General features: G+C 39.0%; 2 protein-coding genes across 4 annotated transcripts; one reads left to right on the top strand and one right to left on the bottom strand.

The window, feature by feature from the left end:
* The first annotated feature begins 606 nt into the window (after nucleotides 1–606).
* Nucleotides 607–18290, top strand: elavl3 (ELAV like neuron-specific RNA binding protein 3). Its single transcript, XM_088007634.1, has 6 exons — nucleotides 607–1288; nucleotides 7692–7908; nucleotides 7995–8098; nucleotides 10566–10719; nucleotides 10816–11041; nucleotides 12819–18290. Exons 1-6 carry the CDS (start codon nucleotides 1280–1282, stop codon nucleotides 13144–13146), a joined length of 1038 nt encoding a protein of 345 aa, XP_087863760.1. The 5' UTR covers nucleotides 607–1279; the 3' UTR covers nucleotides 13147–18290.
* A 1721-nt stretch (nucleotides 18291–20011) lies between these two features.
* On the bottom strand, nucleotides 20012–24994 carry prkcsh (PRKCSH beta subunit of glucosidase II). Of its 3 annotated transcripts, none has more exons than XM_015011586.2 (18): nucleotides 24929–24994; nucleotides 24468–24590; nucleotides 24250–24366; nucleotides 24070–24165; nucleotides 23934–23991; nucleotides 23736–23853; nucleotides 23240–23369; nucleotides 23016–23100; nucleotides 22619–22697; nucleotides 22438–22521; nucleotides 22189–22353; nucleotides 22015–22108; nucleotides 21731–21800; nucleotides 21553–21642; nucleotides 21395–21469; nucleotides 21211–21310; nucleotides 20942–21101; nucleotides 20012–20476 (listed from the first exon to the last, which is right to left on the bottom strand). In XM_015011586.2, the coding sequence occupies exons 2-17, from the start codon at nucleotides 24556–24558 to the stop codon at nucleotides 20955–20957; spliced, it is 1599 nt and encodes a 532-aa protein (XP_014867072.2). In that variant the 5' UTR covers nucleotides 24559–24590; nucleotides 24929–24994; the 3' UTR covers nucleotides 20012–20476; nucleotides 20942–20954. The 3 variants fall into 3 exon arrangements, with proteins under 3 accessions (XP_014867072.2, XP_014867070.2, XP_014867071.2); XM_015011584.2 differs by having other exon boundaries at nucleotides 24818–24937; XM_015011585.2 differs by having other exon boundaries at nucleotides 24909–24934.
* Between the last annotated feature and the right edge of the window lie 847 nt (nucleotides 24995–25841).

Below are 25841 nucleotides of genomic sequence, written 5' to 3'. Positions count from 1 at the left end.
GGATAAAAGCTAGAAATTTAGCCCTTTTCTCAACCTTTTTTTTTTTTTTTTTTTGCTGCGTGGACAGTAATTAATTCAGGGGGTCTAATTTGGTATTCCCATGTCTGCACCTGACCCAGTGGCTAACCATCTGCGTTGCACGGGGAGAGGCCCAGAAATCGTCCACTCCTTGTTGTAGTAATGTAGTAAGGATGCAGCGCTTTGTCTCTGGCCACCACTCAAACCCAATTATTGCATATTTCTGCCTCTTTCTCCTCCACTGCTGGCTGTGTAGTTATCGGCTGAGCACTTGTGAATTGCTTTTATCTTGCCTGTTTGGGTGGAGGTGTTTGCTGTCGTGTCAGAAAGGCCCAAATGAAGACTGATACATAATGGAAGGAGCTGTGCCAACGCAGGACTAAGTGAGAAATGTGCTGAAGGAGAAAGAAAGAAAGAAAGAAAGAAAGAAAGAAAGAAAGAAAGAAAGAAAGAAAGAAAGAAAGAAAGAAAGTCCACTGCCTTTTGCTGCACCCATCTGTTCTGAGAGTGCAGGTGGAGTCCTATTCACTGCGCTCTGCATGTGTGTGAAGAGAGAGAGGAGGGAAGGGGAGGGGGTGGGGGCGGGGGGGCAGGAAGAAAGGAAGGGCAGCGAGAAGGAGGGAGTGGAGAGATGGAAGAGGGGAGAGAGGGGGAGGACTCTTGGTGATCTCTCCTGAAGGGGATAATGGGAGAGGAGCGCATTGCAATGGCTGCCATGTAGTACCCTCCCTGCACAATTAGCCAATCAGCAGCGCGCTCTGCAAGCCAGGAGGACGCATAAAAGAAGAACATTGCAGCAGAGGCACAGAAGGAGACTGCGAGAGGAGCAAGGAATTACACACACACACATACACGCACACGCAAAAAAGCAGCAAAACCAGAAAACCCTCCCCTGGACACACCCTGCTGAGGATCACTGCTTCTCTTTTTTTTTTTTTTTCCCTGAACCATCGCCCACGCCACACGGAGAGAAGCTTTCTCCATCATCATCCTCCAGAAGAAAACTCCTTTTTCCCCCCTCATTTTCATCCTGTAGAGGACATCAACAATTTCGCAGGGCTGAGATCCTTTGGCGAAGACTGTATTTTTTTTTCCTTTTTTTCTTTTTTTTTTTTTTTACTTTTTGCTCCTAATTGTACATAAAGGCCATATAATAATATAAAGGCCCAAGAGCGCAGAGAGAGAGAGAGAGAGAGAGAGAGACTTCCGCTTCAAGACCTGTGAAAAGAAGGACCTAGATTTCTTTCATTGTACGTCAAGAATGGTTACTGTACGTATGCCTCTATTTTTCTTATTTTAGAGAAACGGGGGTGGAAGGGGGGATGTTGCATCATTGGATCTTTTTGTGTAGTATTTGTTTTGGATGCGCACATGTGATGCAGCCATTGATAAATTAATTCAACACGAATTCTCTCGTTTATTTTCCACAACTCGGTCTGGTTTTCAGCAGCGCTCGCCACTTGTGTCCACATGCCGACACACACACACACACACACACACAGAGGGGCTTTGGGCTTGTCGTTTCTGTCCAGTTCACCATGCCATATCATTCTGATGAGATTAACGATCGATACGGGCATTTAGCAGTCTCACGCTGTGTGATGCGCCACACCGGCCGGCCGCGCTCCAGCCTACAGACAGCCTCGGCGTTGGAGGAAAACATTATCCTGCCATTTTAGATAGCTCTGGCTTTTTTTTTTTTTTTTTTCATTTTCCTTTTATAGTGTATGCTTACATCCCAAGCATCTCCTTTATGCGTTACTTATTTGTCAAGAGTGAGCTTTGCATTCGACATTGTGCGTGATAGTAGTGATGGAGACGGGAGGGTGTGGGGGGGGGGGGGGAGACGCAAGGATGCTCCGAGTTCAGAGGAGGAGGGGTTGGGTGGGGGGGCGGCTTTCTTTACCTGGTGCTGCACAAGGATGCTGGAGACGGGTTTGTGAGACAAAACATGATGCCTCGGAGGCTGAGGGCCCATCCAACAAGGCGAAGGAGGGAGGGGAAAAGGGTCGAGTCACTCTGAGATAGAGGGGGGTGGGGTGAGGAGAAGAAGATTACGCATCCGTTGGTTCGCTTTGAATTAGACAAAGTCCAAAATTCCTCAGGGTTCTCGTAGCGATGCAACCGAGTAAATGGGCTGGAAACCTCCGAGGCTGTGACGGCACCACCAAGGCCGCGCCCGGACAGCACCATTTTTATTTTATTTTTTACATATATATATATATATATATATATATATATATATATATATATATATATATATATATATATATATATATATATATATATATATATATATATATATATATATATATATAAAGCGCATTTCTCCAAGAATCATAGCGCTGCACACACACAACAAGATGGCCATGCCTGCGCTGCGCTTGTCGGATGAAAGGAGATGCGCTGATAAATTAGCTTTGCTGTGTGCGCCGACTGGCTGGATTGGGCGTGTCTCTGTTGTACCGGAGCATCAAACGAGGGCCTTGAAGCCTTAAACGACCTTTTCCGCTTTGCCTCTTGACATGATCCGCGGCTGAATGCACGAGGTTTATGTATGCAGACCGTTGAAGATTAAAACCATTTCCATAGAATTACAACAACGAATAATAATAAAGAGTAAATCTCGTCGGAGCACTGAAAAAACAAAAAAAGTGTGGAAAAAAAAAAGCATCAAAATAACTGAATAGCATATGGGTCATATTTAACTTGTATAAAAAGCCTGGACATTTTATTAGATGACTAATTTTAGTACAGAAAATAAATAATTCACAACATAAAGGACGCACACGTAAGATCCGGAACACACACACGCACTCATAAACGAGCATTTACTCGATAAACTGTCCTTATATTAAACAATTATTGTATTTTCTCTTTGTTTGAGCCCCGTTGTTACTTCCAGACCTATTATATATATATATATATATATATATATATATATATATATATATATATATATATATATATATATATATATATATATATATATATATATATATATATATATATATATATATATATAGTGGCAGCAGCATCTCTCCTCCACATGGTCCGCAGCCCCCCGTGCCTGTACCGCAGTGCCAAGCAAATAAAAGCGTTGAGTCAGACAACCTTTCCAAAGCACTTACACAATTCAAGGACAAGGACAGGCGAGGCCATCACTGTAGAGCGTTTCTTTGATCTTATAAGGTAAAAACTTCTCGCCCCATTCACTGGGCCTTACATGGAGTAAAATACTAAAGACGTGAATCCTTTTTTAAATTTTTTAAAAATTATTATTTTTATTTATTTATTTTTTTTATTCGGTTTTATAGGTGAGGGCAAATTATGCAGAGTGAAAATATCAAAAGAAGCGATAAATGCGATTATATAGGCAGAGATCTGCTTCTTGTAGGTCAGCATGTATTTACATATAAAAATGAATGACCTTTGTTCATGTATTTTTTTTATTCTATATTTAAGCCCTTTGATAAACCGCATTTATTTTACTATGGCGAATCTATTTTTATTCATCATGTTAATGTATTGTAAAAGAAGAGAACTATTTTATTGTAGCACAATTAAATATAAGACTCTCAAATAAAAAAAGAGGAAAAAAATAATACAAACATTATATACTATATAAACAAAACAGGCTTTGCACTGAGGATATTGGACATTTCTTTGGGTTTTTTTTTTGACTTGGAGATGGCAACTGTAACGATCATTGTTCCCGGAGAGTCCTGCAGCCCCTGGCCTCGACACAAAGCGCCACTGTTTACATTAATATTCATAGTGCTGCCATAGCCCTCTGCGAGAGGGAGAAGAGGAGGAACGGGTGGCTCTTTTGTTTGGTCGTTTCAATACGTTTATTCAGCAAATAGGCGCTCTGGTTTATGAATGCCAGCAGAGCTCACCAGTTCCTTGATTTAAAGCAGGCGATGCACAGCAGAAACAGAGAAATCAGTCGATCCTTTAAATTGTCTAAATAGGTTTGAAATATTCCTTTTACGGATCGGTGCTTAGAGGTTCGAAATGAAGAAGGAAAAAAAGAAATACATGAACAAAGTCGATTTTCTTTTGGTCGTTTCACGGCCATCTGTGTCTTCAAAAGAGCCTGTCCGAAAGCCACTCCCTTTTCAGCACGCTGGATAGCGCCCCGCATGATCCAAGGACTTGTGAGACAGATTTGTGTCCTGCAGCCTTTGACGCTGTCTGCTGTCATCTTATCAAAGCGGTCCATAACACCCAGGGATCTTTGCGATCTTTGAGAAATCTTTTATTTTGTCATCTGACTGTGTGGAGTCTCTGTTCGTGGCTGACAAGAGCTGTGACTCCGGTCGTCCTGTTGTGTTACATCTGCCACCATGATCCCCTAAGCTGCAGAGAATGTGGCTAATGCCCTTTGTTTGGGATAATCCTGTAATATGTGTTATTTAGATGGCTCATTTACACTTTACACTAGCATTCTGTTTTAGATTATTGTCTTGCACACCTAAAATCATTTGTATACAAAGAGGAAGAAGCTGCTGCTTAGGTTATGTTTTGATAAAACAAAATGGTTGGTCTAAATTATTTCCTAATGCTATATTATATACGGATTTTCTACTTCTGTCAGTTATTATATATGCTGACCCTTAGATAGCTAATGCTACTAGAAAATGTACATCCAGTTCCTATGGAAATAAACACTAAAATCACAGCATTTCATTGTAACACCCAATTTAAACTGCAACATGCAAACTTTGTGAGACACATGCTATTCCTCTGTATTATACAGCCCCAAGTGCTCCAATGCATTTGGAGCAGAAATGATTTGAATGCATCACAGGACAGAGACCACAAGACATACATTTACATTAAGTCTTGCAACGCTCCTTTGTTTTCTAATTTAATTGTGCACAGTGTAGGTAGTGTGTGTTTGGCGAAGGGAGGCAGGGCCTCTTGTTTGCGTGCAAATCTGGTTTCATGTGTTTGGTGGTGGAGGCTGAGCTCTTGTTGCGTGCAAGTCTGGGACCGTGTGTGGGCGAAGCTGATGCACTCCATTAAATATTAAGGGAGGTCTCACAGAACCCCTAAAATAGAAATAAAAACAACAGGCAGCGGGGGTCCCAACGTGATGAAAACAGCTGTGTTGGTGTGTTGGAGATTTAAAATAAGGAATTTTTTTTTATCATGTTTCGTCCTTATCAGAAAGAAATAAAAAGGTGAGCAATGTATCTAAGAAACTGTTAGTGATCCTATTTATTTTCTGGTTCAGTATCTCCGAACTTATGATTGCACTACATGTGCATACTAACATTTATTTAGCAATTCATGCTTTTATTTGTTTTTGTTAGAATTATATACCATCTTCAAGTAAAGCATAAATCTGTTAAATGTATTCTTATCTTCATGCTGTAGCTGGCTGTTGTTGTTAAATGCTTCTTTTAATTTATCTATTTTTGCTGCTTGTGTGTCTGAGAGGCACCGTGGATTTATGAATTATATAACCTCACACTGTTTGCTGGAAATGCTTACTCTGCCTCTCTGAGGTTTTCCAGTTGGAGAGTCAAATTTGCCCTGAAAATGTCTTTCCCCCACCCTTTGTTTTATACAGCTTTTGCTATTACTTGGACAAATTTTGTTTATTCCACCCCACAAAGTAATGCACTACTACTAGCATGAAAACAACAAAACAGTCTGTTTCTTTATAAAACATTAAAGGGAGTCATATCATTTTAGGTATCTTTTTAGCTTCATATCAAAATATTTACATGACAGGCTGTTGTTCTTTTTGCTGTTCAACCTTTGTACATAAAGGTGCATTTGATGTATTTTAGTTTTTACACTGTCTCAACTGTCACCACGCTGTTCTTTGTTTTCTACAAAGACAAACATTATCAGCATGTGTACGACATACATCTAACCTGTGTGTCTACTGCTAACAAGCTCAGACCAACAAATAGTTAAGTAAGGAAGTTTGTCAGCCGTTAGAAACACTGTCGTCTTTGAGGGGCTGTAACCAGGGCAACCTGAGTCAAGGTGAGTCTCAAAACAAGGCAGATGGATGCTGAGGTTAGGTAAAAACAAGTTTATTAGAAAAACCCATCAAACTTAACAAAAAAACAAAACAGGAATTTGTTCAATTTTAGTACTTTATTAATTCAGAGAGTGTGGAAACAGAAACAATAAAAGTAACAAAATTATGATCTACAACAGAATATCAAGAGAACTTTAATGAAGTCAATGAGGCACTCACAAGTCGTGAGAAATATTGTCTGTCAAAAATACATTTAAATTACATCTGCAGTATTTCTCCATCAAATTGGTCTTTCTTAGAATAACATTAGGGAATAATTTGTGGAAGTTGATAATTAACTCCTTTTATTGTTTGTTAGAATATTTTAATTCCCCATGAGATTCAGCGAGGGTGAGCCTCTTGCCATAAACAAATAATAACAAATTAACAACCTGCAGTAAGTCAAATATAGAGTTTGAGGTAACTGTTTACAAAACGACCCAACAAGCATTAGTATTTACTCAGATTGCAAAATTGCGAGCAAGAATGGTACAAAAAATGCAAGAAAATAAAAAAGAAATACAAAAATGTGGTTGGATGATGTAACAGGTGTACTAACAAGTCATAGAAATGCTCCTTAATCAATAACTTTTAAAATAAAAAAATTAGACAACTAAAAACTATTAACTAATTGTACCAAAATCTAGACTTGATTGTAGACGTGAATGTAGACCTAGTGTTTAAATATAAAAAATCAGACAACAAAACAAATAGTTTTAAGCTGTAGTAGAAAAATCTCGTCACCATTTTGTATTCTTATTCTCTAATTTTTCCCTTTTGTCATTATATTTTTTGTAAAAGTCTGGTTTTTCCAGAATAATAATAAAGTACAGCTCAATTCAGTGTTATTAAACTCGGTATGAATAAACACACACACACACACAGTCACACACACACGCACAAACATTTGCTGTGACTGTCTATGATATAATATACTATAATATTGATCTGGTCTCAAAGAGCTTGGTGCCGAGGGAGAGGAACTGGAGCAGGAAGTCTCTTTGTTGCCGTTTTCTGGTATTCTGCATGGCTCTAATTAGGTGCATCAAAGCAACACAAAATACTCCACTATACACCATCTCTATGCTCACTTAAAAACTGGGAAATTAAAGGCCACAGAGTCCAAAGACAAAAACTGTTTAGAAAAAAAAAAAGTATTTTAGCTAACCATGATATGCATTATTTATTGGAGCGCTAAATCCATCTGACAGCTCCCTTGGTTTTGTGCCAGTCTGGTAGCCACCATTCTGACCATCCGTCCCTGTGTAATGATGTAATGATGTTTGACCCTGGAAGAGTAGGTGGGGGGGGATGGGAGGAGTAAGGAAAAGGGACTGTGACATCTGCAGGACCAGAGGCGGGGAGTAGGAGAGCAGGAAAGATGGAGCAGAAGGGGGAAGGGAGGATGATAAATCAGACCTTGTCCACCTCCATTTTAGCAACGCTGATTCTTGACCTGCACTTCTGATGCTTAGAGAGTGAGCAGCCTCTGTGTGCTCTGCTGTGCGCAGCCTCTATTAGCATATGTATCACTGTAAGCTAAATAATGGATTCGAAGCATGTTTAAAGGTTTACTTTTGCAGAGTCTATTTGTGAATAATGAATCTAATTCCACCCTCTTCCTCAGCAGATAATCAGCACCATGGAAACGCAGGTGTCCAACGGTCCAAGCGGAACCAGTCTGCCCAACGGCCCAGTCATTAGCACAAATGGCTCCACAGATGACAGCAAAACCAACTTGATCGTCAACTATCTGCCTCAGAACATGACCCAGGAAGAATTCAAAAGTTTGTTTGGTAGCATTGGAGAGATCGAATCCTGCAAGCTAGTCAGAGATAAGATAACAGGTACAAAATTGGCATGGGCTGAAAAAGTCACTCCAGCTGGTTTTGAAAAATCTCAACATCCCCTGTCATTCTGTCTTTTCCTGCAGGTCAGAGTTTGGGATATGGTTTTGTAAACTATGTGGATCCAAATGACGCAGACAAGGCTATCAACACACTAAATGGTCTCAAATTGCAGACTAAAACAATCAAGGTGGGCAGAACTCGATGCTTTGAGAACAGAATCACTTCAAATTCATTTTGGATTCTTGACAACATTCCAGACAAAAAAAAGGAAGGAAGTGGAGATTATGTCAAGGGGGTTTGGTGAAAGAGGTGGCAACGGATGTCAAAGCAGGAGGGGAGCAAATACAGGGGGGCAAAGGGTGGGGGGCGGGGGGGAGGCTGGAGAGGCAGAAGGGAGTGGTAGCATGAACAAAAGAAGAATGAGAAAGGGTGAAAGGAGAGGGAGAGAGTGGAGGTCAGAAAGCAAGGGGCGGACAACATGCGGAGGGTTTTTGTGATGGAAATGCAATTAGGCAGCCTGACTGTGGCACACATGGGTCAGCGCAGGTTAGCCCATCTGTCCTCAATCTAGGCTAATTAGGGAGCTTCTTTGTCCCAAAATCAGATGACGGACAGAGAGGTGGTGGGGAGTAGGGGGGGGGATCAAATTATTAATCTCTAATTTCATCCAATCTCAAACTTGATCAAAGGCTGAGACAAACTGCAGGATCTACAGAGCAGATGCTCTGACTCAACAATGAACTTTAGGTCAAGTCAAAGATAAACATACATCAAGGAAATATCTAAGCAAAAAGCCAATTATTATCACAGTGACCGCAAAGATCATTCTTAAGAAGGAAAATGTCCACTCTTAGATATAAAAACACAGTAGCTGATGTCAGTACTCCAATCTTCTCCCGATTTTACAGAAAGCTTCAAAGAAAAGATCAAGGTGTGGGGGAAAGTGGGTGGAGGTGGGGGGCGGGGGGGGATGATGGAGGGGTCGAGAGCAGAATGCCAATGACGGGATTAGAGGCCATATGGGCTTGAGGCACCATCTGTACTGTGGGAGCGACAGCGAGAGGGTTAATTATAGGGCAGCCTCTGCTCCCCGAACGGAGCAGCTCCCCCCCGCGCCTCGTCCAGAACCCCCTAATCACCACGCAGCACAACCCTCCTGCTCACGCAGTCCCTCTGTGGACACAATAGACGCTGGTCCTTTGTGCTGATTTATGAAATCAAAGCACCTGTATTCATCTGAAAGATAACATGTTGACCAATTAACTAGCACCGAGTAGTTTTAATAGTAAAACATGGGTGCAAAACGACTGTACGGTTTTCACAGACGTCTGTAAATATATTTAGTGAATAGTATATTCATAAGTTGGGAGAACTCTTCCCAGCCTTAAGGTGCGTTTCACTGTTTGCTCGGTTGGAGCGTTTCGCTCACCCCCCCTCCACCCACCCTGGAGAATAGAAACAAAGAAAGGAGGCAGGACAGAGGGAGAACGGCTCAGCCTATCTCCAACAACACTCACACTGTCTCTCCATCACACACAAACACACCACTCCTAACAAAGAGCTGCAGTGGACTATCTGTCACTCAACCGTTCATGTTTCCATAAACAGGATTTATTTTATTTTATTTTATTTTTTTAAAGAGGCAACAAGAGGTCAGCCTCTTACACAATCACTTAGATATTACTTTTTCATAACAGAAAACAGGCCACTGAAATGAGACTGAGAAGAACAGCCATGTGGGATACGAACAGATGCATCAAAAATGACGCTGTACTAATTAACTCACTGGAGAATTTGGGAAACTGTATTGACTGAAGCCGATGTTTTTCAGTGCAAAGCAAGGAAGTCCCATGTGATTGTTAAGCAATGATTGGATTCAGCTGCAGTAATGGTTACGCAGCTGTTAAATAGTGTGTCTGTGATGAATCTGAAAGTCATGTTTTAAGGTAAATACAGACACAACTTTGTCTGTAGAGAAGAGCGAGAATAAGTGGGATTCTTACTTCAAACTACTACTTACATTGTAATTTAAAGGTTATTTACAGTACTTAACATGAATATTCACACTCCTTGAACTTTGCAATATTATAAAAACAAACTGCAACAAATGTTTGAGGTCTTCTATGGGATGGCCAACACTAAGTTGAGTATTTTTGTGAAGGTGAAAGGAAGGTTGAGCATAAAGGCATGTGTAACGACATTTTCTGTTTGTAAGATGAGAGTAAAACTGAACTTTTCGGCCAACAAGCACAATATTAGTTGTAGAGGAAAACTAACACTCTAAGCAATGAAGCATAGTGGTGGGAGCATGATGCTGTGGGGATGATGGACAAAGGTTCACCTGCCTTCAGGAGCAGCCAGAACTACAATTGACTGATTTCCATCAAAGCATATTCACGTGTTAAAATTGTTCCATCAAAGTTCAAACCTAAATTTATTTAAATCATCCATTTGATCTATTGAAAATAAAATAATTTTGTGACTAACATGTATTTTTTTTCTTCCACTTCACATTGTTTCAGTACTTTGTGTTTGTCCTGTTGCTCTAAATTCCAACTAAATACATCATACTGTCCGTAAAAGTATTCAAGATGTGTGAATACTTTTACAAGGATCTGTATCTGTGATTCAACAGATCATTCAATCTGTTTTAGGTATCATATGCCAGGCCAAGTTCAGCCTCCATCCGTGATGCCAACCTTTATGTGAGCGGACTCCCCAAAACCATGAGCCAGAAAGACATGGAGCAGCTGTTCTCCCAGTATGGTCGCATCATCACGTCCCGCATCTTAGTGGACCAAGTTACAGGTAAGGCCTTTTAATAAAACTGATCACCTCAAGCCAAGCAGACCCACCAACACCAAGGTAGTCACGCCAATCCTCTGTATTTTGTTTTCGGAGCAGGCATATCACGGGGAGTGGGCTTCATCCGGTTTGACAAGCGAAATGAAGCAGAGGAGGCCATCAAAGGACTGAACGGGCAGAAGCCTTTGGGTGCCGCTGAGCCAATCACAGTCAAGTTTGCCAACAACCCAAGCCAGAAAACAGGCCAGGCCTTACTGACTCAGCTGTACCAAACTGCTGCCCGCCGCTACACGGGACCCCTGCACCACCAGACTCAACGTTTCAGGTACTGAACCGTCACTAAACCCCGCCCTGAACTCCACCCTATCCCAAAATAAGTCCCTCATTTATTGTTCTATTGTTGCTTTAAAAAAAAAAAAAAAAAAAAAAACATTTCCATTTCAACAGCAAGTTTTTGAGCTCAATTAAAAGTGAGTCATTGTAAAGTTGAAAGAGATGGAAGATCTTTACAGTTTCTTTATTTTTATGCAACATCTGTACCACAAAATGGCTAAGAGATGAAGCTGGAGGTTGTAATCGTCAGTGGAAATATGCAAAAATGAAGACATGTAAACTGTTTAAAGAAAACAAAATCATTTTGATTATAAAAGCTATAATTAATTTTCTCCTTTAGGTTACTATTTCTTATTTGGAAACATGGTATTTTTCCCTCTTCTTTCTCCCTCTCCTCCTCCTCACACTTTTTCTCTGACTTTCTTTTAAACTGCAGTGTGATCCCTTCACTTGGAAAGGGACCAGATCCAAATAGCAGCTCAAACACAATGTAAGAAACTAGATTTTTCCAAGTACAAATAGAATCAAGTTAAATACATTATGATTTGCATACTGCTTATAAGTCATAGACCTTGCAAAAAAAAAAAAAAAAAAATCAAAACTATCGGGTAAGGTTGTATTTATGTGGATAATTGTGCTAAATGACAAAAAGCAAAAAGAAATCGCTCAAAATAAAAGCATTGTGGGATCTTTCCTTCTTTTGCCACTAGATGCAAATTTGCCTATATGTTTATACATTAACGCTAATAAAAGATATTGTAACTTATAAATACTAATAAATACCAGCAGGACTATATGTCACAAGACAAATTTGTTGCTGGATGATATGAGACTGCGTTGAAGAGAAGGATGCCCTCTGCAGGCCAGCTGATGAAGACGCAACACATTAACCATAAAAAGCCCACCACTCCCATTCCTTGTAGATCTCATAACTAACCTCTGCATCCCCTTCACTCTCCCTCTTGCGTTGCAGACTCGACAATTTACTAAACGCCAGCTACGGAGTCAAGAGGTAAATGCCAAAAGGCGTCCTTTCAAAAGCATTCATGCCAAAATAAAACCTTCAAACAAAGTGCCCGGAATACCACATGCTGCTTTAATCTCAAAATAAGTTGCATATATGGCCATAATTCTTAATGCCCACAGCCCATTTATCCATTCTACCGAATAAGCACTATCTGTAGCTTCCTAACAGCGGGGTATTCTGGCATGGCTTTGTTTAACCTTTTCGTTCCTTTTGTTTATTTGAATCAATATGAATAATTTCTATGTATTTATTTCTGAACTAACATTGTTGGTTTCAGTTGCTTTAATGTCCCCTTTTTTTCACCAGCATGGACATACCAGATTCCGTTTACGTCTCTTCTGTTTGCTCCAGTTTTTCGTATGATTTGATTCCAGTTTGCTTTTCATCCCTCTCTAGGTTTCTGTGTTTTGTTCAATGCTGTGATTTGAGTTGAACATCGTGATCCATGTGTTTTTAATTCTTCCAGAGGCTCTGGTCAGCAGAGGAAAAAAATTAAATAAATGCACATTGTGTGGGTGTCTTGTCTCAGGGCATGCAGTGTCATTATGTATAAAAGCAGGCAGTTAGGAGCCACTGTGGTGCCCACACATATTTATCTTCTTACTGTACAGCAGAGAGAGGATGGAGATGGGGATCCTCAAATGCGACAGATACCTAGTTATTAGAAGATAATCTAAAGCACTGAATGCTATGTGGAACTTCAGAATGACACCCATGGTAGTTCTCCTCCTCTCTTTCCCAGATTCTCCCCCATCACCATTGACAGCATGACCAGTCTGGCCGGGGTCAACCTAACCGGTCCCACCGGAGCCGGCTGGTGCATCTTCGTCTACAACCTGTCGCCCGAGGCGGACGAGAGCGTCCTGTGGCAGCTCTTTGGGCCTTTCGGCGCCGTCACCAATGTCAAAGTCATCCGTGACTTCACCACCAACAAATGCAAGGGCTTCGGCTTCGTCACGATGACCAACTACGACGAAGCTGCCATGGCTATCGCCAGTCTAAACGGCTACCGCCTGGGCGATCGCGTGCTGCAGGTTTCCTTCAAAACCAGCAAGCAGCACAAGGCCTGAAGCAGACGCCGCCGGTGGCAGCTAGTTGAACCTGCAGGGGGTCCTACCTGAAGCCTCCCTGCGCCATCACTCTACATGGGCCTGGACTGAGTCTCTCTGTCTTTCTCTCTCTGACATGCTCGCACACAAACACATACACACACACACACGCGCGCACACGCACACGCACACACACACAGACAGACGTGCAGATGCACAGAACACATGCACACACAAAGCATACAGACATTCTCCAGCGTAGATAAGTCAGAGTTTCAAACAAACACACTAGTGGAGTTCTTTCTTTTGTCTTTACACAACTTGCTAGTCTTTCCCTGTATTTGCCTGGATTGAATTAGAAAAGGGGTGCGTAGCTGACGGGGGGCTTTCTGAAAGGGAGGGGGGCAAGGGGGAAGAGCTTTCTATTTAGGAGACAGTCTAACGAATGTGACAGAGAATGTGTACTGAGTGCTTTGATTGAATTCAGGCAAATAATGACAACTGATGAACAAAATTATCAAAAAAAAAAAAAAAAAAAAAAAAAAAAAAACGTGCAATTTACCTAAACTCTTACCCCACCATCTCTCCCATTATCCTGCTGGAGGGGATGTAGTCACTTTTTTTACACTTGGGCATTTTGAATCAGTGATTTTTTTAGATCAAAGAAAATGAAACTAAAAACAGTGTTCTCTTATATACGTCTATTAAAATATTACTATATATTCAATATTTAAGGTGGTTATAATAGCCGAGTATGTAAGCATTTTCTAGAAACTTTGACTACTGTTTCCTGACCTGCGTTAGGTGGTGCCTCGCTTCAAGGCATTTTTCTCTTATATATCAGAGCTTGTCAGCTCAGACCCAACATGATTTAGCTCAACGGTCAATGAAAAGAACAGCTCAAAGGCCATCACTTCTATCCACACAGACTCACGAGAAATATCACAATAGAACAGTTAACGTATCACAAAAAAAACACAGTTCAGTAATAGGAAGATTTACACATATTTAGTCCTCTGAAGCTGTCTTCTTTTTTTTTTTTTTCTTTCACTTGATCTCATCCACGCGATGGATTGAATACGGGCAGACCGTCTGTGAACTTAGAGCAGAGCAGCAGCGCTCCCATGGTGACGACGTTCATTAGTAATTCTCTGCTGGGCGAGAGAGTGATGAGTGTGAGGGGAAAAACTGTTTCATCATCACACAGCTGCGTCAAAAGTACTGGTGTTTTTACACTTTGGCTGACTTGCAAAAGAAGCTTTATTGCGTCAAAAGTTGTTTTATTTCCGCAATGCCTTTCTATCAGCCGTTTGCCGTCAGAAAAAAAAAAAAAAAAGCAAGCAAAAACAGTCACTGACAGGCAGGTTTATTTCACTACAGCTGAATGTTTCTGCTCTTAGAGGGCATAGTCGGAAGAAAAACTTGAACATGTTTGAAATAGTACATCGTTAATAATAAAGGCAGACCCGCAAAGAAGCAAAAATGTGAAATTCACTAGTATTATTCCTCTGTTTCTTAAAGATAAATGCTACTTGTAGATTAAACTGGATCCATTATGTCCAATAGTGTATAGATTATACTGCTGATAACTGATTGCAGTCATATCTGAACACATATCCATTAAGCAGAAAGATTGCTCTGTATTTTACCTTTTTAGTCTGGAAAAAGTGATACGTTTTTTCTTTCAGACCATTGTTTTCTTCAAAAATCTTCCTGGTGACTTTGAACGTTCAAACATTGGCGGTACATCAACCTTGCAAATAAGTGTCATAGTTACCTTTTTGATCACAAAAAAAAGCATTTAACAAGTTTCTCTCGATCAGTTTGGTGCAACAAACAAAAATAGCTAGTGATTAAAATATCCCCAACCCAGGAGCATAGGGATTATTTATGGCACTCTTGATGAAACAATAAGGCCCAACCCGTCTAGTGGAAGTGTCTGCTGCAGCCCAGATTTTTGATGTACCATGTGGAGAGTGAGTGTCTTTTAATATCAAGACACAGGCGCATGATGATACGTTAAATAAGGTCAGCTATATTCAAGTCATTTTTGCTTTTCTAAGTGACGCTGTGTTAGCCAAAGAGGACGGTCTCTTTGAAAAGGATTACATTAGAGATAATCTATTTTTATACATACAAAGGAACAAGACCTTGTGCTGAATTTTTACAGATTCTTAAGCTTGGAAAAAAATTGGGACATCGCGTGGCTTCGTTTGAAACCCTCTGATCTTCACAGAGAAAGAGGGAAGAAGCAGCGTGGTGTATGGGCGGGGATATCTGGGGAGGGGGCGAAGGAGCCGCGTATCTCACACAAACTTAACTGCATCTGGAGAAAAAACAAACCCGGAAAATGCGAATCAGACCCACACGAAGATACATTTCAACAGCCAGGGTACGACCTGACAAGACACATCTGTATTTTAGAGCGTTCAGACGCACTCAGCATCTCTTGTCTTGAAATTTTGTTACAGTGTTGCTTCAACAATGGAAGTTCTTTGACCTGAAAATCCCAGACAGAGCTGCAGTGAGACTGGCTCTCTGCCCAGCTGTAAAACTGAAGAAGCTGCTTGCAGGTTGATGATAATAAAAAAAAAAGATTCAAAAAGTGCTGGTGATTCACACTGAAAATCCTTACGATGAGATAGATTTGAGTTTTGCCAAAGAATTGCTTTGCAAGTCAGTACTAAGAAGGACAAACTAACTATAATATCCCCTACATAATTGCTGTAAAAATCTATGTTATTTGTTGAGCAAGGACCCTCGACAATTTGAGTTAGAATTAATTTTGAGCATATATTGTAAGTTGCGCATATCGATTTCCATTTCTCAATCAAAAAAAACACCATACCAAATGCTAAAATCCACTACATTTGCACACATATCATGCAGTATAAAAAAGGCATATATATATAAAAAAGGGATGACTCAACTCACCTTATGACCGAGGCAAAAAAAAACAACAAAAAAACAAAATGCATCCACATATTTCCCCCGACATTCAAATCACCCGTTTTATCTGTATCTTTTAATACATCGCCAATACTTTTTTTGCTGACATTTTTTTTTTGATCCGACTCATACTGTTTCTCCCCTGCAAATGCCGATTGCTGTCGTCCACAGCTAATCACAGAAAGGTCTAATCTAGCTCATTTGGTTCCTGCAAGTGATAGCACAGCCAGTTTGAGCACGTGGTGAGCCCAGCGACAGACATTATAGCAAGAAAACAGGCCACATTGAACTGCAGCCATGAAAAAAGTCCAAAGGTGACCTCTCCCACACCCGGTCCATATGGAGACCTACACCTGATGTACGGCAGAGAGCCGAGGACTATGGCAGGAAACAGTAAGACACTGCTTGAGCAACAACAATAATCATTTTAAAAAAAGACAAAAAAACTTTCCTATGGAACAGTAAGTGCAATGTGCTTTGTTTTTATATTGACTGAGAACAAATGATATATATTTTTTAAAAAAGAAAAAGAAACGTCACACTGAAAGGGTTTTGAGGAATAGCAAGAGGAGCGACTGTTCAGGCGAAAGCGACTAAATCGAACAGACTCGTTACCAAATCAGAAAAAAGATCTCCAAATTGTTCCACGACCACTTCCTCGGTCCCTATATTTCGTGCTCTGTCCACACAAGCTCAAACTGCATATTTGGCTGACTTTAGCAGAGCTTTTCTCAATGACTTGGAAAGGAATATCGTCTTAACAGAACATCAGTTTTAGCCCACGTCAATTTCAAATATCATTTTCCTGTGATTTCTTGATTTCATTTACATATCAGGACTCACTTGTTAACTTAGTGTATTTGTGTTGTTGATGTTGCCATAGAGAACACACATGGGTCGAAGATTACGTTTCGGTTGCATCGATTGGGTACAGTTTGTTATTTTTCTTCCATTTTATTAGTTGCAGTTTTTACAGTGTATGCAGATTTTAGACTTAGTTAGATTTCTTTTGTTTCAATCAAACTGTGTTCAATTGTGTTTGTAAAGTCTGTGGTAGCTTTTGTTGCAACATAAAAATAATTTAAACTGAAAAAATTCAAAATAGCGCCAACAAACTTGTATTATTTGGGCGACTTTAAGCTTGTAGTTTTAACTTATTGTTAACTTAAAAACTATTTATTATGATTATTATTATTGCCTCGTATAAAGTATGTTTTGTGTATATTTATGGTTTATTTCATTATATTTGCAAGTTTAAAAGATTTTAAGTTTGCCAAAATTGTGGTTACACCATTTTGTTTCTTAAAAAGGGGGACAAATAGAAAAACAGCTTTAGAAGTACGATTTGGAAACGTTCTCCATAGTCAAAGAATGCACTGCTATATTTAACTAATTGAAGTGTATAAACATACATGCTGTGTGCTAGATGTTATGCCTTTACTGCCTGTGTTCTGTTTGTCTTGTTAAATGAAAATCTTTTAATTATTTAACCTAATCACAGTCTTGTTTTTTCCAACCACTCTGTGAGCCCCTGAGAGATGAAGGCGACCCCCCTTTAGTGAGGCTCCGGCTCTCTTCAGGGGGAGAGATTTGTTTGGTGTGCTCAAAAGATGCTTTCCTGTTTCGCTGATGGGCTGAATTTATCAAAATCTATTAAAGCCTCTGTATCTGTCAAATAAATGTTATCAGTGAGGCCATTTTTACCAATTCAGAGTCACAAACTTAGCCAAGAACTCTGGGGGAAAATATCGCAGAGCTCCAACAAGCTACAGGAAGGTTTTCTTTGGAGTGTCTAGAGTTGCAAAGGGATGAGTGGTCCTTCTGTTTCTCAACTGTATTTTGTGTCTATTTATTTAGAAGAGGGGACGCAGTAACTTAGTGATGTTTTTCTTACCTTTTCCTGGAATGGTAGAACAAATCAAAAGGTAAAAACGATCAAATAGTTCTGTCGACAGCAACGTCAGCAGAAACAAAAAAAAAAAAAAAAAAAAATCTACACAAAAAAAAAAATACTACAAAATCTCATACTTCCAAACATGACCAAATGAACAATGTCAAATTTAAACAAAGATAAAAAAATAAACCTTTCAGTTTAGACTAGGATATTTATTACTGGGATTTCAGCTGAAGACGCTTGAAGACTTTTTCATGGAATTGTTTAATTATTTGTACTTTACATGCCAGAAAAAAAAATAAAATGAAAGTTACAAATAAAAGTGTTGCAGGGGTTTTTATTTTCCTTTGTCAGAATTTCATTACACCAGCCTCTACTAAAAACGCCAATTAGGAAGATTATTATTTTTATATGCTTAAAGAACTGAATGACAACAAACTATTGATAAATTATGAGGAGTGTTTTTCAGCACAACTCACTCCCAGCTTTGAAAGAGGTTAAAAGAAACATGTTTCATTGCAAATGTTCTTTTGGTGATGTTCTCCATGTGCCAAACATATAGCTGCTTAGAGACTCCAGGTTTTTTGTTTTTTTTTGTCTCTCTGAGCTTTTTTAGACAAACACATATTAATATCAAACAAAGACGACTTGAGTAAAGGCAGAATGCAGTTTTCTAATTATTTTATACATCAAAAGGGAAAAAAATATATATATCCAAACCAACCTGGCTCCATGTAAAGATATAATTCCCCACCTGCTAAATCAGGAGTGTTAACTTTCATATTGAGCCATTTCAACATCGTGAAGGTTTTCAAAGGGCCGGTTGTGCCAGAATTGATTGATAAAACCCAATAACAAACTGTTAGAACATTAATAAATAGCTGTCTCTCCTGTCAATAAGTACTTCTTAAGATGAAATATTAAGCATCTTTTCACATTTTTATACTTTGATACAATATTATTTAAGGAGACAAACTCCTTTTTTTAAGGCTTTCTTTATGTGATCACATTAAAAGCCACATGGCAAGCCGGATTTGGCCCAAAGCCTTGAGAATGACAAGTGCTAAATCATGAATTTATCCGCAGCTGTACCCAGGCCCTGTCTGACAACATGAAGTAGGCTAATCAATTCTCAAAATGCAACACATCATGGCTAGATCTAAATTAGCTTAAAACCAAGCTGCTTTGATTCTTTCATGCATGTTTGAGAAATTCTCACAAATCCAGCCAAGTTTCCACTTCAAAAACAACCCTTTCCCCTCGCTTTCCCCACTCAGCTCCTCCAGACTAGCAGCAGCAATTAGTGAAACACCTGGTGGAACTTTGTGTCCTTTGATCTTATCATACAAACTACTTCTCAGATCAAAGCTCCTACGAAGTGGTTGGAAACGACATAATGGAAAGACCTTTTTGTGATAACGAGCTGAAGGCGGCGTGCAGAAAAGAGCTTCTTAAAGAGACAGAGATTATAAATTTCTCTTAAATTATGTTTGCTATATACAGAATTTTTATACCTGAAGGTAATATTACTTGATTGTGGTATAAATTGGCACAATGTGCCTGGAAAAATTTACAATTGTTGATTATGGCACAGTGAATTAACTTTTGAGAGAAGGGGTAGACTATAAAAGATATTTTCTTCCAACTTCTCCTTTCAGAAGTTTTATTTATATCAGCATGTGACATGTTCATTTTAAATTGTAAATTAATGAAGTTAGTAAAAATAATACCGCCTCTTTAATGATTGAACAATACAAAACAGGCTGTGCAAAAACTGCATCTCAAATGAAAACAAAAACATTGCTGAACTTAAGGCTATTTAGATTCTGTGCAAACTAGGGCTTAATTATGTAAATTAGAAGAACTTAAATATCTGGATTTCACTTCTGATTAATCAGATTAAGTTAATGACGGGTGTAGACTCAAGACAATGTTGTAATGAAAAGTGTAGCAGATGATATTTAAGAATGTACAAAAATATGCTGACCACATTACTAACAATAATTTGTTTTTAAGATGAATTGTACAGCACAGGCGTCACACTAGGAGGTGGAAGACATTTATTGGTCTCATTTTTTCCCAATCACAGAAACCTGATCTTACACAATAATTCACATCATCACATATACTTTTTAAACCTACAAAATAGCAGTACAGGAATTTTAAACCTATATTTTGAGCCAAGTCTGTTAGCAGCCAAATTTATCAAATCTAGGTGAAGTTTATGGAAATCGTACGACAGAAGAGATTTATTGGTTGGGAGAGTTACAACCGGGCTGAGACATGGTTAAAAAAACTTTATTTGATAACAGTGGAATGACAATACATCCGATTTAAAAAACTAATCTGAGCACATCTTGCAGGGGTGGAAGATAAGACGTGCCGATCACAATCATTTCACTTCTCCTTGGAATTTCCGTAACTATTACAAAGAAAGCAGACAGAGGCGGAACAGCATGCAGACTGGAAACATTTTTGCTGCAATGACTGTGGTCCCTTCACAGCGTTCTGCAAGACAGAAGACAACAGCTTTTGGCAAAGGTAGTGACTTTTTAGGTTCAACTTCATCCTTTGGTATTTGACTTTGAAGAACAAAGTTTAAATGAATGCATCTTTGAAATTAAGCAAACCAAATAAAGAAAATTTCAGATACAAGAAAAACAAATGTCTGTGGCTATCGTGCAACCTTACAGTGTATGACTTAGGTTAAAGTACACATAGTTCTCTGATATACAATATTAAAACTAAAGATAATTGTTGCCAGTAAAGAACACAGAAACCATTGTGTCACAACTGATAATATTTCTTTGGGCTTTATTGTAACCCCTCACCAAATTGTTAGCTTCTTATCGCTCTAAGATCCACTAATTTAAATAATCTAAGACTTAAAAATGTGACCACTATAACAACTTGCATGATTATATATAGCAATCAATAAGGCGTCCACAACCACTGGAAATATAAAATACTTACAGCTAATGAGCTTCTAGAGCTCCTCATGGTCAGGATGTCCTGAATCAGAGCTTGCGGGGTCCTGGCAGATAGCAGGGCTGGTGAACTCCATCAGATATTCACAGCGACTCGGCTCTGATGTAGATGTCACAACTGTTTCCTTTCCACATGTTAACTTAACCTAATATTGTACAAAGGCTGTTACTTATAGTTTTGAAAGAAAAAAAAAAAAAAACAACCAAAAAAAACAAAACATAAACAGAGATTGTCAAATGCTGCCTCAGGCTTACAGTGGTGGATCTGTTGGGGCCTTGCCAACACCCGGTTCCATGTTCGTACTTCATCACAGAGTAGATGTTATCCTCAGGACCTGCCCATTTACCCCATGTTCTGTGACAGAAACAGAACATATTGAATAAAACAAGTAAATCAACTCTAACAACAAACATGCAAACTATAAATTCCCATCCTTACCCTAAATTAGTCTCTGATCCACCAAATTTGGGTTTCTGTGACACTCTGTTAAAGGGACAAAGTCTATAGATATACCTGTGAGAAAAAGATATGTAGTCATTCAGAGATTATTCTATTACACTTGAAAAACATTTTAAAAAGAGTAAGTATGCACTTACTCGCCAGTGGTCAGTTCATAACACTGGCTGTAGAGGTAGGCAAACTCAGAACTGGGTCCAAAGTCAAAAGAGATTTCCTTCTCAAGGTTCCTGTAAACAAACCAACTCCAGGTTTCAGTTTGCAACCCCCAACACATGGCTGGGTGAACAGAAATTTTGATGTTATACTCAAACGTACCTGATCTGATCTTCCACCTCCCGCAGAGCTTTCTCTGCCTCATTGAACTCATCCCTGGCTTTCTGAGCGGCTGGAATTAAAACAGATGATTACACTGAATTTAGCAACACATAAAAAGTCAGATAAGTCAAATGTGAGAGACCACTGATGCACGTAAAAGTTTCCAAACATCAATTCTCCAAGACTTTTGATATAAAAGTTTTAAGGTCTGGAAGACCAAGCAGAAATCCTTCTAATTAGGAAATCACTAGTCATTGCAGGACTGCTGGGTCACAAACACGTACCATCAATCAGAGTCTGCGTTTCTTGGTCATAGGGTGGCATAGTGCCCTCTTCATCATCATCCTTCTTGTCATCAGTTTGTGACGTTGAAGGGGGCTGAAACCAAATTGAAGTGATGAATTACCCAAACCTGAGATTTGCCAAGTTTAAGTTTCACTGAGAATCAAAAAGTTTACCTTATAGTCTCCTTCATCCATATCTTCATCATCTTCATCCATGTCTTCATCATCTTCTTCCTCTGGGATGTCCTCATCAGGGTAGTTTTCAGAGTCATTGTCGGAGGATGGATCTCGGGTTTCCTCTTGTGTAGTTTCCCCTGGTGGAGGGACATCTGCAGTGGACTGATCCCAACAGACAAACATTTAGCTGCAGCATCAATATTTAACAAATAACTACTAACAACCACGATTTTGAATTTTTCTCACCTCAGAAACATATTTTTCTTTAATATTATTCCAGACAGTCTCAAATGCTACTGTGTCCACTTTGTCCACTCCACCTAACAAACCCTGAAAAGTTACAAAAAGCAATAAATTTTTATCAGTTCAACTTGAGTTTAAGTTTGGTTTAGCAACACTGTTTTAGAGGAAATAGCCAGAGTTGTACCTGAGCTTCTGCTTCTGTGAATGAAGCATCAGAATCTGGATCAAGCTCAGAATGGGACTGAAGTTCAGTGAATGACACACTAAAAAAAAAAAAAAAAAACAGAAAAAGGAACATTAATTTACAAAAAAAAAAAATAATAATTCAACAATCTGCCACGGCCTACAGATATGACATTTAATCATTTTATTAAAACCTGGACATAATATCTAAACGGGTGTGTTGGTTAAAAAATGAAGTAGCATACAGTAAAGAGAACCATTACAAAATAAGTTACAACACTAAATACGAGCATATAGTTTGGGTCCTTTTCCAAACTTAAATGGACGTAATTTTCGTTTCCAAATAACGTTTCATTTCTTACAACTCCTGAACATTTTGCAGCGTAAGCAGTACTCACAAGCCATCGCCATCATCATCCAGTTCAAGAAATACGTCGGCCATCCTAGCCTTGTCTTTCTCCATACGAATGACAGCTTTTTGTTCTGAAATAAAAGCCAAATTTACATTTGTCTCGTCTGTGATTCTGTTTGCCACAATTTAGATGTTGTGAGGAAGAACAGATTGAACATTGAAAGAAAGAATATGCTTTACAGACACCAGGTGGCGTTAATCTTAATTTACCTTCCCAGGCCTTCAGATGGCGCTCTTTAGCTTCTTTCTCTGGTTGCTCTGCAGTCTCCTTAACTGTTCTCAGTGCTTCAACCTTTGCTTCCAGATCTTTCTTACTGTTCTGGACATCTCCTAGTTTACTCTGTTGAACCGAAATGAAATTGCCAATTCAGCCCAAATAAAATCTGAATCAAGAATTGTACTGCACAGCTAAAAATAATCACTTTACCTAAAAAAAATATATTTTAAGGATACACTTCTAAACTAGGCCTGGGTTCATCACTTTACGAGCAGAACTTGTAAAAACAAAACAACAACAAAAAGAAAAGACTAGGAATGAAAACTAAGGACATATCAACTCTTTCCCAAACTCCATATTAATCCTGTATTCTATTGTTTGCACAAATGTTGCATGGATTACATAAAAACAATCAATACAATTATTTAACAGAATATACAATATTAATCCTGCACGGACTAAATTCAGAGCTTGTTTTTCTCTCCAAACCTTCTTGTCCTCAAGCCCCTGTTTGGCCTCATGGATAAGCTGTTTTTTAAACATAAAGCCTTCTTTTGCAATTTCTGCCATCTTCTGCAGTTCTTCCTTCTCTTTGCGACCCAACTCCCTGAAAAACACACAAGTAACGTCAAGACATTTTCATTTGGCAATTCTAAGGAACTTATTGTAACCATAGAAAATACACACCTGCAGGTGTTTTGACAGTCAACACCACTGTTGTACTCATCAGTAGTGTCACAGCAATCTAAAGAGAAAATGTAAGTGTTAAGAAGCTATTAAATATTTTTCTAAAGGTGTATTTGAAACTGGACAAAATGCATACCACATATTCCATCATTGACGCGGGAAGAAGGGATGAAGCCTGGTCTAAAACCCGCATTGGTGCAGTGAAAGTTGCCATTGGGGCAAGCAGCAGTACCTGGGAGGGAGAAACACCTTGAGTCACAATCATTCTACTTTAAAATCACAACTGGATAAATCCTGGGATGGAGGATTTACACACCTGGCTCATCAGAACCATCCAGACAGTCACAGTAGTCGTCATTTACTCTGTCAAAGGGAATAGTACGGGATCCATCCAGACACGTAAAAGGTTTGTCCTCTTCATAAAACTGGCGTTCTGTTATTCATTGAAACAGACAGCAAAGAGCTTAGACCTCCCCCAAATGAAATGATTGAATTACTATTTAATTCATCACAAGTCAGGTTAAGAATGCTTACTTGACAAGGGGACACCACGGGGACGTTGAACCTCCGCAGACATGGCTCCGCTGATCAGAACCAGCAGCACGAAGTGACCGAACATTACCATGGTCAACCTCTAGATTAATGATCCAACAGTGCCTATAGAAACACACATACACACAATTTGCACAATAGTAAAATTTGCAGCTTTAACTTCTGATGAGTAAAACCATGTATTGGCAGAAGCTAGAGGTTCGTAGCTACTAGCTTGTACAGATAAAACAAAGCTAACTAGCAAATTGTGCTAATGGCTTTGCCAAACGGCGAACAATAAATAGCAAATTCTAAATGAATCTGCGCAGTGACCATTATATAAACTTAAATACCTGAAGTGTGAACAAGTTACCAAAACAGAAAGGAAGAAAATGTATTTTTATCAGTGCCAATGCCTAATCATTATCTGGTGGAATAACCTACTTCCGTATAGAGGTACCCACCCTTCTTTTCTCCTTCTGTCGTTTTGCAATCTGATTGGACAAGAGATTCTCCTCTTCTTTTGTGATTTGGTGTAGAGAAGGAAATCCGTGACACGTAAGGACGACATTCTTCTTCTTTCGATTGGCGGACAGCAAGAGGTCGACATTTCATTGTAGCGAAAATTCTAAATTATGTCTATCATCAATGGGACACAGTTATAGGATTAATTAAAGATTCCTAAGACTTCAAAAATATGTCAGTGCATTGCACATGATCATTGTCATATCATTGCCATTGAAGTAGACGTTCCAGTTTCCTGTTGTGATTGGCGGAGAGCTGGAGAAACGTCACACTTGTCTTGAGGAGAAGCTGTGCAGCCATCTCATGCCAGCTCAGCTTTTTTACTGTTTTTAACACAGTAAAAACCTTACATAGAAGATTAAAGCTGAGAAGCCAAATATATCAATTTTAAATGTAAACTGTAAAGCAATTTTAAATATCGGCTACATTTTCTGAATGGTTTTGAGCTTAAGTTTCCTCTGAACTCATTTCTAGATTTAGTTTTATACTTTCATGTACATCCTTTTTTTTTTTTTTACTTCATTTTATTTATTTAATTTATGTTCTATTCAGGGGTACATTACTCACAATGTCACACAAATGTTATATTACTAAGAGATATATTTATATTTACTAATATTTAACACTGCATGGGAATAGCTTCTAAACAAATAAGCAAATTTGTTCTGGGGAAGTATATTCTAATGTATTCCCTTAAATTTTCCTTCTCCTAGTAATAAACAATTGTACTACTTCTGCCAATAGATGTAAATCATCTCTATGGACTAATGATTTGCAACAAACAACTTGCTATCCTTGTATATAATTAAACTTTTACATAAGCATCTAAAGCAGTCAGTCTGAAAGATGATG

Source organism: Poecilia mexicana, unplaced genomic scaffold (assembly GCF_051168715.1).
Source record: "Poecilia mexicana isolate PSO_F unplaced genomic scaffold, ASM5116871v1 scaffold_8, whole genome shotgun sequence".
NCBI classification, from domain to species: domain Eukaryota; kingdom Metazoa; phylum Chordata; class Actinopteri; order Cyprinodontiformes; family Poeciliidae; genus Poecilia; species Poecilia mexicana.
Note: the sequence above shows the minus strand (reverse complement) of the source record. Positions and strands in the feature narration are given on the sequence as shown.